The 13,818-nt window shown below is 34.1% G+C and overlaps 1 protein-coding gene across 1 annotated transcript; it reads right to left on the bottom strand.

The window, feature by feature from the left end:
* Positions 1–7,937: 7,937 nt before the first annotated feature.
* LOC143589330 (mitochondrial thiamine diphosphate carrier 2-like) lies at positions 7,938–13,018 on the bottom strand. Its single transcript, XM_077070122.1, has 7 exons — positions 12,893–13,018; positions 11,823–11,939; positions 10,247–10,358; positions 10,026–10,153; positions 8,545–8,697; positions 8,331–8,474; positions 7,938–8,244 (listed from the first exon to the last, which is right to left on the bottom strand). Exons 1-7 carry the CDS (start codon positions 13,007–13,009, stop codon positions 8,026–8,028), a joined length of 990 nt encoding a protein of 329 aa, XP_076926237.1. The 5' UTR covers positions 13,010–13,018; the 3' UTR covers positions 7,938–8,025.
* Positions 13,019–13,818: the final 800 nt, after the last annotated feature.

The raw sequence follows: 13,818 nt of genomic DNA, 5'->3' as shown, positions 1-13,818 counted from the left end.
TTTTCAGAGAGTCAATTATATAGATTACAGATAATAAAGTGTTCAGATATGAGTCAATTCCCAAATCTCTTTTGATTGTTTTGTTCTTGATCAAGATAATAAAGTGTTCAGATATGAGTCAATCCCCAAAAATCAGCTGGAGGAATTTTATTATCAATCTTTCTAAATCAAACAAACTGGTGGCTTGAGAGGAGGGTGGAGAGCCACTAGAGAACGACATCTCATTAACTTACATTTTTTTTTAAATAAGTTCATAAGTTCCCAAAATTTGTTGTATCAAAATAAAAGTTCTAAATTTCCATAGCTTGTTCACAATACATTAACTTAAAATGTTTTATAATATTTTTTTTTTGGCAATTCTTCATACTTGATAGAAACCTTTTTTTCTCAAAAAGTAAATTATCGATACTATATATAATGCATCATATATGGGCAAATTAAGACACTTAATTTTAAATAATTCACAATTTTTTAAACACATGGTACAACTTAAAATAGGGGTATAGTAGTTATTTTAACACTAAATTTAATGTTTCTTTCATATTTCTTCAAATTATTTACAATATTGCCCCCTCAACTTTAATCAACATTTGGAAATTTAAAGAATAGTTACAACTTTGATCCCCCATCTTTTAACTATATATTATTTATAATTTCACTTTTAATCCAAATTTCCCCACAATTTTTAAACGGTCATAACTTTTTCGTACGTTAATATTTTTTTAAAAAATTGCACCATAAAAACGAGTATTTAATTCTCTTTAATTTGAGTATGATATTGTCATAGTTTGTTTTCAATTAAAAAATATCTTACGTATAGGCGTTTATGGTCCGGTTTTGATGGTTTTAAACTAAGCCATGAGCCAAGCCGTTTTTTGTCATCGAAAAGTGAAACCAGACCGTTGAAAATTAAAACCCAACAAATACAAATTAACCATTAACAATGGTTAGATTTCGGTTTCATTTGTAATTCGCTACTAAATTGAGTTTAAAATAAGAATTCTTAATCCGCGGTTTCAAATGGAACGATGAGCATCCAAAAATCTCTTACGTAATTATTAAGGCCTGTATTTCCCGCTGCATCGCGTGGGCACTCGTCTAGTTGACAAAGATGGGTTGACACTGATAGCAAGTACTCATAATTAGAGAATGGCTTTTGTTACATCAAACTAAAGATATACATACATTAGCCTCCCCATGTGCTTTTCTAAAGTAGTCACTCACCCTAGGGTTTCATATCACTTACTATTGGAGAAAAAGGTGAACTAAAATCACTTCTATCAAATCTTAAGTGGTTCCTTTAGTATCATTCTAACACGCTTTGGATTGAGGATAACTTATACTCAACTTTTTAAGTTTTTGTTTTCTTTTCAGAAACAATAAGAGTTAGGTTCATGATTTGAAAACAATTTTTATTAAATATTTCCAATCATTTTGATTATATTGTATTAAGCCTGATAAAACGGCCGGGCATGCCAAGGCATAGCGGGTTCAGGTTAAAGTGTACCTTTAAACAATAGTAGTTTATCAAAACAACTTCTAACTAATTAGAAAAAAAAAGTAGCAAATGACTTAATTTATTTGTTTGGTTGGGGGTGACAAAGGTGACTTTACGATTCGATCACTCTCTCATGTATGAGATCGACCACAATATGTCGATTCAAAGAGATGAAGCCTTCGTTAGTCAAAATGGGTATTACATTAGTGGAATTAAATTTCTTTGTTTGAGAAGCCTTGATGAGTTGATGAACAAAAAAACGATATTGAATCACTATCTAAAATAGGGGTCGTCGTTCTTTCAACCAAGTGTGTCCTTTGATACAGATCCATAAAATTTTGATCATCTTATAGCTAAATGTGACTTTGCCAAGCAGATACGGATTTTCATTTGTTCATGATGCAATCTTCCTACAGTCAAAGGCGTAATCAAGGTCCCAAATCTACCGGAAATTCCAAGATCTCACAAGGTGTTGCATGTTATTGTTACCTGTATGCTTGTTGGTTTATGTGCGTGGAATGATATATAAAGTTTTCACTGGGAAGGAATATTTCAATTGCAAGAACATGTGGGTAAAGAATAGGGCAAATGCTCCCACATCAGATTTGAACAACTAGGTGTAATTCTATTTTGTTCACTTTTATCATGAAAGTCTTTGTAATCCTTAATTTTAGATGGTCATATGGTATATGTCATATGTTTCGGAGGGACGCCAACTGATGCATCAAGAAACCACAAGGACTCAAACATAAATTCTCTCTAATGATTTATAACGTGCCAAAAAAGTTTAACTTTATCACTTTTAAAAAAATCAAATATCACACTTTCATATAATAGCAGTACAACTTATATAAAAAAAAAAATAATAAACAGCATGTTCGCAAAACCATACCTTCCTCCATTTTTTAAAAAAGAAAAATATATATGTTCGACTAGGAATAATACTTTTGACACAAATTAGGTCATAATCTTATATTAATTATTCAAGTGAAGCTAAATTTAGAATTTAGATCTTAAAATCAGAATATTTAGAAACGGATTTTAATTTATTAATATTTTTTCAATAAATATCTAAGTAAGTTTATTATATTTTAATAAGATCATCAATATCCAGTAAAACTGTGATTGAGCTTTCGCTCAACTGGTATTAAAGAGAAAGTAAAGATTTAAGCTAGAGGCTGTACGTCTTAAAGTCATCCAACATATTATCTTAGTAAGCTTTCAGGAGGTGGGTTTTTCTCAAAACATGATATGGTGGGTTTATACCACCCAACGCTGTCTATGATCGCCAACGTGTAAGATCACATTTTGTTATTGGGTTGAGATTTATGGGATAATTCCCAAAATGATCCAAAACAAGAAAGAGAAAAATAAAAAGATCCTAAATGGGTCCAAGTTCTTAAACTAACCCATCAAATATGCACTGAGGAGACGCTTTGGTAAAATAAACGATGGGATTTTAAAACCAATCAAAAGGTGACATGTGTAAAGGATCTGACACACCAGACGAGATTTTTAAAAATCTCGTCTGTTCCGACCATACTTTTTAGTTAAATCACTTTTTTTAAAAACAGTCTATCCAGACGGTTTTTTTTATGTTTGTTGTCTAGTCTGTTCAAATTATTATTAATCCTACCTTCTTCTTCATCTTCATCTTCTTCTTCATATTCTTCTTCATCTTCATCTTCTCCGACACCCTCAACCTCACCACCGTCTGACACCACCTCACCGCCACCCGACACAAACTCACCGCCACTTGCTGCCGCCGCATCATCACCGCCAACCACCAATTCCCCACCTTTGGCACTAATTCCCCACCAATTCTCCACCTAACCGAAGGTGGGGAATTGGTGGTTGGCGGTGGTGATGCGGCGACAGCGGGTGGCGGTGAGTTGGTGTCGGGTGGCGGTGAGGTGGTGTCAGACGGTGGTGAGGTTGAGGGTGTCGGAGAAGATGAAGATGAAGATGAAGATGAAGAAGAAGAAGAAGATGTAGATGAAGAAGAAGGTAGGATTAATAATAATTTGAACGGACTAGACAACAAACATAAAAAAACCGTCTAGATAAACTGTTTTTTAAAAAGTGAATTAACTAAAAAATATGATCGAAACAGACGAGATTTTTAAAAATCCCGTCTGGTATGTCAGATCCTTTACACATGTCACCTTTTGATTGGTTTTAAAATCTCATCGTTTATTTTACCAAAGCGTCTCATCAGTACATATTTGATGGGTTAGTTTGGGAACTTGGACGCATTTAGGATCTTTTTATTTTTCTCTCTCTTGTTTTGAATATTTTGAGAATTATCCCGAGATTTATTCGTATGTCATTATAAAAATCAATATTCCAGTAAGGCCATCGGGAAGTGTATTCAGAAAATGATGATCAGGATGGCTTTAGATTCAAATATTGCGGCTGTTGTCCTTTTAGATCCCTTTTGTCTCTCTTTCACTTTCACATTAGTTATTTATCACTCACTCATTTTTGGCATGCTACTTCGACAGTGTTTTCACTTTCTGTTTTTTTTATACGGTCAACTAAGTAACGTCGGGCATTCCGTACTTGGCCCCTATTGGTTAAAGGTAGCCCGAGCCGGCCAGTAGTCCGGATGGACAGAGCCCCTAGCGGTCCACCTGTTGAGGGATTCACCGGATAAAACCCGACCCCCACGCCCGCCAAACGGCACGATAGCGAGGAGCCGGTAAACCCGGGTGAGATCAGGACTCGAACCCTGGCAAGCCATGGTCATCCCTCATATCTTCTATATAAGTTTGTGGTAGTGAGGTTTGATCCCCTACCTCTCACTTGTAAATGTAAAGTGAGTGTTCTACCATTGAGCCACAACCAACTTATTGTTTTCACTTTCTATAAGGCCTCAATTTATAGCATCAATTCGGGTTTGGATTTAAATTACAAAAAAAAAAACAAAGAAAAAAAAAGAAGAAGAAAAAAGGTTCGATTTCGGGTCAAATATACGAACACGTTTTGCTGAGTGGCTGTTCGCATTTAATTGGTTTGTTTATTATTTTTAATATTATAAAAAGAATTTGCTAACGGGTTAGTATGGTTCATATGAAACTCGTTCGCACCCAAACAAAAAATTAGTGTATATGTGATTTAATCCAAGCGACCCCAAGAAACTTTGAAATAGCGCTTTATGAATTTAAAGTGAATGAGAAAAAATGGAGATGGAAGAAATTGTTCTGTTAAGAAATCCTAACTTAAATTTCTTAAATGTGCATACTTGTTGCTTTTCAAATCTGCATGTGTGGGTGTTTAGAGAAACCGGTCAAGGAGAAATCGATCGTCTCGTGACGTTCATAAATTACAGAACACTGTTAGTTTTGCCAAGGAGTGACAATAATAAGTATAAGTGGCGGATTGAAGACCAGCCCAGTAGGGGTTAGTCACCTACTCAAATTTAGTGAACCTATGTAACAATTAAGTTTTGTAGTGGTAATTTGGATTAAAAAATCAATTAAGAACCCTTCTGTTTTTTTTTTAATTAGCCTCATATTATGTATTTCTTCCAACCCAATAAAGTGATAAACAAGCCCTTTCTTACTTTTTTAATTGATCAATTAAAAAAGATAATTGTTATATGAAGAAGAGTTAGAAGACAGACATGCAGACGATTCATGAATATCAAGTTCCTTTGGAGAATTAGTTTTACCCGTTAGAATTGCAATGGTGAAAGTTTTTTTTCAGCGATGAAAATGTTAACGAAAAATTTGCATAATCGAATTGGCAATGACTTTTTGAATGCTTGTGTAATTATATAATAAAAAAGAAGCACTTTAAAGTGTTTTAAATTAAACAGTATCTGACCGTTTTCAAACAATGAAATCACGTATAGAACGACTATAATATGTATTTTGTTTTGCTATATTTAATGTAGTCCGCTTTATATTTTTATGTAGTTCATTTTTATTGATTATTTTTTTCCCCACTGAATTAAATGTCCGGATCCGTCGCTGAATTAAGTATCTATACAGGAAGAGGCTTAAAGATAAGAGTAATTGGAGAAGATTTAAGTTCTTGAAGGAGAATGAATTTAAAGTCTATGGAATGGAGCTTATATAACTAAAAATGCATTTGTGAATTTAATTATTTTCATTATGGTGTTTTGGTTGTTTATGCTTCCTTAGAGCATGTCTATATCATTATTGTTGGACATATGTCTTATTCGGAGGCGGTTTGGGTGTTATCCTTTTGGATAACGAGCGTAGAAGAGGATTTCCCTGTGCCTAAGATGTCTTAGTGGCACATTCATTAAATGTTAGTCGTATTGCATTAGTTGTGATGCATACTTGGATGAGTCTTATATGTGAAAAATACTTTGTCCCATGGATCAATATCCATAGAAGTATGGTTGATATATTTTGAACTAAATGCATTTGACTAACGAGGCATGCTGCATTAATTATGAAGTCTGTCAACAATTAAAGTTTTTCCTTGCATTGGAACTATGAAAGTTGGGTCGTAATTGGATCCCCTTACTTATTTGTTCTTAGAGTGGAGGGGCGTCGTTTGGGTATCCCTTTAGTACTTGTTCATTAGTGAGTACACCACCCGCACTACTTAGGGTAGTGCTTGAAAGTAAGGGTTGGCAATAACTTAAACCAATAAAACTGAAGTGAAATTAGCTGATATATACCAATATAATATCTTCTTTAATGAGATTTGTGAAGGTTTGGTATTGTGAAAAAAAGTTGAGGTTTTCGAAAATATTTTGAAATATAATGTGACGGTTTATGGAAGTTTAGCGTTGTAGACACTCTAAGTATAGCTGAGACCTTTTTATTAGAGGTGCACAAATAGGGTTTTTCAAATACCCGGGTCCGGGTATGACCGGGTATTGGAAAATCAGGTATTGGTAATACCAGGGTCGGGTTCGGATCCGGGTATTGTCTCTAAAAACATACCCTATGCATCGTATTCGGGTCGGGTATAGAACCAGGTATTCGAATACCCTATTTTCCAGGTATTGAAAAAACCCTATTTTTGGGTTTTTTCGGGCTTTTTTCCGGGTATTTTTCGGGTATAGATTGAATTTTTTAAAAGTTTGCACTTTTTAAGGGTATTTTTCAGGTATTTTTAAGGTATTTTCAAGGTATTTTCCGGGTATACATCGGGTATTTGAAAAAACCCGGTTTCAGGTATTAGAAAAACCCAGTTCCTGATATGGAACCGGTTCGGGTTTTCAGGTATTACCCGGTACAAATCGGGTCCGGTTCGGGTTTTAGTACCGAAATGCATATCCTATTCGTACCCTATGGATAGGGTCGGATACGGGTTCGCGTATTATAAACCCAGGTATTAACAAAATCGGCTCCGGGTTTTTATTTCGGGTTCGGTTTTTTTTTCACCTCTACTTATTATTCACTTATTTGCCCGAATAATCATATTGGGTCGAAGAGTGGGTTACCTCTTTAATACTTATTGGGTGGCAAAAGTGAGAGCCCATCTGAGCTCATCTTTTTCACAAGTAAAATGGACTTTTAGATTTTCAAAAGTGTGTGCGTTGCTTACTTGCTTACTATTTTCCAACTAATTTTGTAGTATTTTTTATTTACAAAGTTTCAAATTTAAAATAGTTTTTTTTAATATTTATTAATATCAAGAAACGCAACTAAAGTTATTAATTTAGATAATATATAACATAATTTGAAACGGTGTAACTTTTACTAATATTATTTCAATATTTTTTCTAATTTAGTATTAGTAAATATTGTTTTCAGTAAAACTGTAAAAAAACCGGAGAGATTATTTTCATGATAAGAATTTGAGCGATATTTGTATTTTTGTTATATTAAAAAACAGGTTTTTATAAATGTGTCTCATAGTGATAAATTGACTTGGTTTTAAAAGGTTAAAACTCAGTAAAAAGCAACTATAGAAATATGGTATTTATATTTTAGATTTTTAATGGCGATTGAAGTCTTTTTAACATGCATTTGAAGTTTAATATAGTTTTACTTTTTGTTATGCAACCCGACAAATATCAGAAAATAATTATTATTTAATAATAGACAATATCCCCAAATAACTTCCGGCCCCCATAAAAAACTCATGGGTTCGCCACTTGCGTCCAGGCGTTCCACATGTTAACGTTTAATACAATATCTTTTTTTTTTCTTTAGTAAATTCGTAAACTTCAAAGTATTTTATTTCTGTCAACCCGTGAATATTTGTTTCGTGTCTAGATTAACATGCCTGACATGATCTTTGGGCTCATAACATATTCAGCTCATGTCAAGTTCAACCAGCCAACTCAAAAACCTTTTATTATTAACTATTCCTCAAACAATATGGTAAACTTTTATTCTATATAGACATCACTTAAGAAATGTAGATGACCCTTTTTCATACTTTTGTTCAATTTCTATTTCATATACACAAGTATAAATGTATAATGTCAAGAAATAGTTCAAAGCTAAAATTACAAACCTCTGGCTCTAGATGAAATGAATGCCATTTAAGTTGTATTAAAGTTAAATAAATCCTATTTGTATAAAAAAAATAAATCAAGTCAAAATGGACTCCACCCAATCAGATGTATATTCATAAGCAACAAATGTTACAGCACCAGCAGGTGCAGCCTTCACAATAGATGGCACAATCCCCTTATAAAGCCCGGCCCAACCCTCGGTTTGTGAGATGCGCTTAAGTGCATCATACATGTTCCTATAAGCACGCGTCTCAACCCGGGCCCCGTATCTTGGGTGTCTTTGCAACCCTTCAATCTGTATACAATTTCGTTATATCAGAACAAACTGAAACAAGATTTGACAACATGAAGATGTAACAATTAAAACTACAAAAGTTTTACCTGAAACCGCTTCTTCACGACATCAAGTGGATGACAAACAGCCTTTGCACATGATCCAGCAGCAAGCCCGCAAACCAAAAGCTGAAAACTTGATAAAGATTCTTCAGTTGGTGTTAAATCTGAAGACCAGCGTGCATTCCAGGCCTAAAAGATGTATAATTTCATAGTCAATCTAAGGTGTGTAACGGATAAAAACGGGAAGATGATGTAATACCATGGTCCAGCGTTTGAAGGTGTCGTAAGTACCAAACTGCAAGCCAGCATAAGGAATAATTTCAACTAGAGTGGGCGATAATCCAGCATACAGCCCGCGAAAACCACGGGTTTTCATAATGTCAACAAACGCAGACCTCATGTTTGGATATATCTACATGTATAAGATATCTCTGGTAAGAAAAAGATTATAAAAGAAATTCAATATCTTGAGAAAGATGTAACTGCAAAAGATATGATGAGATTCAATTAGTTGGAGGCTCGTTAACTGTACGAAAAACATGTTCATTTGATTAAAAGAACAAACATGAATACATGTTTCGTTCATTCATTTACGTAACATTCAGTTATGTTCGTTCATACATGGTCGTTTAACCCATTTAACTATGTAAGTTTATAACTTGTTTAAAATAACTAAAAAGATTAGTGATCCCAGCCGCATCTTCCAGACTTGCACCTCATTCCAATTGGCAACTTCCATCGACGATTCGAATCAGCTCTCGCTCGTTCCATCCATGTTTCATGCTTCATTTAATGGATTAAACCCTGGGTAATCAAACTTCAGCCGTTGGTGTATAATCAAACGTATATGTTTTCAAACTGCTACTCTAATTATGTTCATGAATAGCAGGTGTATAATTAATTAATTATGAATCATGATGTGTTTGTTAGCTACTTAGCCATTGACATTATTGAATACTTAGTGTATTAGACTTGTTTGTTTGTGTTTATTGACGTTTGTTCAATAATGTTGATTAAAGTTTGCTTATGTTCGTTTACGTTCATTAAATGTTCATTTAATTTTTTTACAAATTAACATGAAGACAAACATTTGTTCATTTAATTGTTCGTGTTCGTGTTTGATTAAAATTAAATGAACGAACATGAACATATCACCGTTCGTGTTCGCTCGGTTCGATATCAAAAAATATATAATGTTCATGCTTTGAGTTTGAGCTTAAACAAATGTGAATCAAACAAAGCTACAATACAAAAGGCTCAAAACTATACTGCATATAACTGGCAACTTATGTTTTATAAGTGAATATCTGAATTTACTAAAGTGCATATGCCATGCCCATTAATAGTTGACTAAAACTGACTATTCCACATCCAATCTATATGACCTTTAGCAGTAAATAGACTCAAAATTATATCAACGTGTTTCTCATATAAAGTTCTCATATGTTCTTTAATCAAACACTAAAATCTGAGCAGGCAATACATTGCAACGCAAGGTTAAACAAAGCATGAAAGTGTGCCCTGTCAACTAGTAAAAAGATCAAAGTAACATAACAAAAATATAAAGAAATTATTTAGATATTACTAAAAAAGAGCATATACTAATAAATCCATTGCACTCATGAGTTTCAGTCTCGTATGCACCTTGAGCACATTCATTATGCTAATTGCTAAAAGTAATGAAACATGTCATAAAAAGTTTCAGAAGTCGGTGTAAATGTATTATTTCTATGATCATACCTTTGGTTCCCCTTGTGAAGCTAAAATGGTCCGTATTAAGTCAAACGGGTAAGACCCAACTGTAGCAGCACACCCAGCAAGGGCCCCACTCATGAAGGATAAATATGGACTTAAATGGATATGATCTTCTGCATCACACACAGATCCAAAATTGAGAAGTGTGAAATATAAAATAGATCTAAAACATGTGCACTATTATAAAGATCCAAATTCATACAGACCCGACTTGGACGACCCGGAAGCAAAAGTCTTCACTTTATGCAACACCATAAACTGTATAGCTGTGTATGGCATGACCATAAGAAGTGCAGGGACATTACCACGCCAAAAGCCCTAAAATATAAATAATATTATAATAAACACAAGTAAGAATGACATAAATGATTAAAAAACCTCCCTGTAAGATACAAAAAGTAGAACTCAAAAATGAGTGGCATGAGCTATGGCCTTTATCTAGCTAGGGTCATTGATGGTCAAAATAAAGTCCAGTGCATGTAAGTGGGCACAGTCGAATGAACAATTGGAAGTCGTGTTGTAAACAATCATATAACACCAAACTTCCTAAAAATAAATGTTAACTATAAAACTATGTATATGAAAAAAGCATCAAATATTAGATATCATGGCATTCATAGCGTAACTATATGTTGGCTGGTGTAACCAGTAACAAATAATAAGAGAGAATATATTACTTGACAAATAAAAAAAATCAAACCCACCAAGAGAGAAATATTAATTTCAAAAAATATTATTTTTTGGAGTTCCCATCAGATAATACAGGCCCTAAAATTGTGGTTTCTGAAGAACTATACTTAAAAAAAGTATTCAGAATATTAGTTGATGAACTCATACGGAAAGGCCTTCTTCTCAGTTAATAAAATTGTTAACTACTCTGTACTAACTAGATTATTCTAAATGCTAATTATGTTAAGTTTTATTTAAAATTGTCATGTACAATTCAATTACAAGTAATTTTTCAATATTAGGCATCTCCCTAGGGGTGCAAATGAGCCAAGCTGCTCGCGAGCTACTCGAGATCGGCTCGTTAAAAAGCTCGTTCGAGCCGATCTTATCGAGCCCGGGCCCGAGCTCAAGCCTAAAAATAAGCTCGTTTAATAAACGAGCCTAAGCCCGAGCTTTACTTATCTAGCTCAAGCCGGCTCGCGAGCCTAAACGAGCCTGTCATTTGTATAAACTTTTTTAAATATAAATTTAATAATTATTAATTAATAAATATAATGTTATGAAAAAATAAATAAAAATAACTAAATAATATATATTCTTTTATACATAAAATTATAATAGAAAAAAATATATAAAATAATTATAATTATATAAAAAAATAATTTATAAATTGTAAACAAGCCGAGCCCGAGCCGAGCACGAGCTTCAAAATCCACTCATGAGCTGAGCTCGAGCTTTGAAAATAGAGCTCGAAACGAGCCGAGCTCGAGCTCTGTGTAAGTTAAACGAGCCGATCTCGAGCCTAGTCGAGCTCGGCTCGTTTGCACCCCTACTGATCTCCCTTACAAGTAACTAGCATCTTCGCACCTCAATTATAAGTATATTTCAATTGTCATATAGATTTCTATTATAAGTAATTTTCTAAACGACTCGTGCCTTCAAAAACCAAGGTCTCATATTAATGTACAGAAACCCTCTAGCCTCCATCCAACCATTAGTACCAACCAAAAAAATCTCTCCTTGCTAAGAATCAAGCAAAATCAAACTATTTCACTAGAAATGAAGCATTTAAGTTAAATAATAAACTTCATAATGCTAGTAGACGACTCATACCGAAAGGCCTTCTTCTCTAAGAATGTCTTTAGATGCTTGAAACATGCCAGTATATTTTGGGGTGCCATATACATTTTTGGTAAGCAATGCAAACCTAGTAGTCGGTTCCAGTTGAACCTGCAAACACAACCAACAACTTTATGTTCCAAGCTCGGCTTCATCTCATAAATCAACTAAAACTCATATAACACACATTTTTCATAAGATGTAAAACTCAACCATCAAAATACATATAATTAGAATTCGCAAATGGGTCTGGTTGGGCAGGTTCGGGACACAGGTCAAAAAGAGTTGAGGCCAGAACGGATCGATTCAAAGAGGGTTAAATTTGGTTTTGGTCAAAGGGGTCAGGCCATAGTTATTAAAAGCCCTTGTTTCTTGCTCATAGGCCCAATATGCGCGCTTCTAGTTCCTAGGCCTTAACTTCTTGAAGTTGATGACACCTCTATTGCTATTGATTACGGGTAAAAAACAATGATCATTTGAACATTTACTATATGTCTACTTATTACTTTTGAAATTTTGGTTTTCATGTTTTAAACATTTTGGCAATTCACATTGAACATTTTGTTATTCAAGTTTAGGAATTACATTTGAATCTTGACTCTTTTACAACTTTTAATATTAATTAGATGCTATTAAATGTTATACAATAGCTTTTGTTTATTTTATTTAAAGAATAGTGCTATATTCAAAATTCAAATACATAATATATTATTTATTTTTTCATTAAGTGTGCTTTTTTTTTCACAGGCCCTCGCTTATTTATGTGCCTCGCACCTAGGTCCCAGGCGAGGCCTATGCGCCTAGCGTATTTGATAACTATGCAAAACAGGTTGATTAAAAAAACCATTTTTTTAATTACTGTACATTTTACATTTTATTATTTTAACTTTGCTTCTGGTTTACGGCACCGGTTACACATACCAAAGCGGCAAAACGTGCGTCCAGCGCCACGTAACACGAGTAACAACTAGGGTTCTACAAACAAACTACTTGTTGCTGATAAACTAATAAAGCAAGGGGCTTTACAATTAGAGTTCTACAAGAAAATAAATAAATAAACTAACCTGGAAGCGGATTTTTATAACATCTAAGGGCGACGTAACGGTTCGAGATATAGCCCCGGAAATCGAACCGGCCGCGGCATCAATAACCGCCCGTTTAAGCTGACCCGGTTCTTCCATCTACCAAGACAGCACAGCTTATGCTAAACCCTAAATCTATAAAATTGATTAATAGGGTAAACAACAACGTGTAACGCATGAATGAATTAAACAGGTTCGATAATACGTATGAAGTTAAAGTTGTGTGTAAATGCAAAAGGAATGAAATGAATACCTGAAGACGACTAGAGTCTATAGTAATAATAAGTTGAGCGCCGACATTGATAATTGAAAACTCGGTGAAAATGGGAAGCTGCCGGTGTAAACGGAAAGGCGTCAATTGGGTTGCGGTATTTTAAGGAAAAAGAGTGAAAAAGAGTACTGATTGGTTGTCTTCGCGTGCCTACCATAAAATTATTATTATTATTATTTTTAATAGCAGACGGAAGGCCGACGATAGCTTGTCCAACCCAGTCATATAAAACCCTTAAGTGCCTCGAGTTATCTTTACCCGTCTGATGGCTCATTAACACTGTGTTTTAGAGTTTCATTTAACTGAGGAAAGGGAAGAAAAAGAAGGGATGGAAAAAATATGTTGTGTTACCGAGTTTCATTTAAGAAAAGAAAAGGAAGGAAAATTTAAAAGAGGTGTTTCTGAGTTTCATTTAAAGAAAGAAAATGATGAGTAAAATAAAAGAATTTGTATCTTTCCAAATTGGAAAGATTAGGAAGAAAAATAAGTTTAAGCAAACGGGAGATACCAAAAGAAAATATAAGAAGAGAAAATTTTCCTTGCCTTTCTTTTCTTAAATGAACTCGGGAACACAGCATAAGGGTAAAACCCGAACGTCTCAGGATCGAATCGGATATCACAAAGATTCTGGTCTTCC

This window comes from Bidens hawaiensis, unplaced genomic scaffold (genome assembly GCF_021521415.1).
Source record: "Bidens hawaiensis isolate Kalapana, Puna unplaced genomic scaffold, B.hawaiensis_p1.1 tig00037353_1, whole genome shotgun sequence".
NCBI classification, from domain to species: domain Eukaryota; kingdom Viridiplantae; phylum Streptophyta; class Magnoliopsida; order Asterales; family Asteraceae; genus Bidens; species Bidens hawaiensis.
Note: the sequence above shows the minus strand (reverse complement) of the source record. Positions and strands in the feature narration are given on the sequence as shown.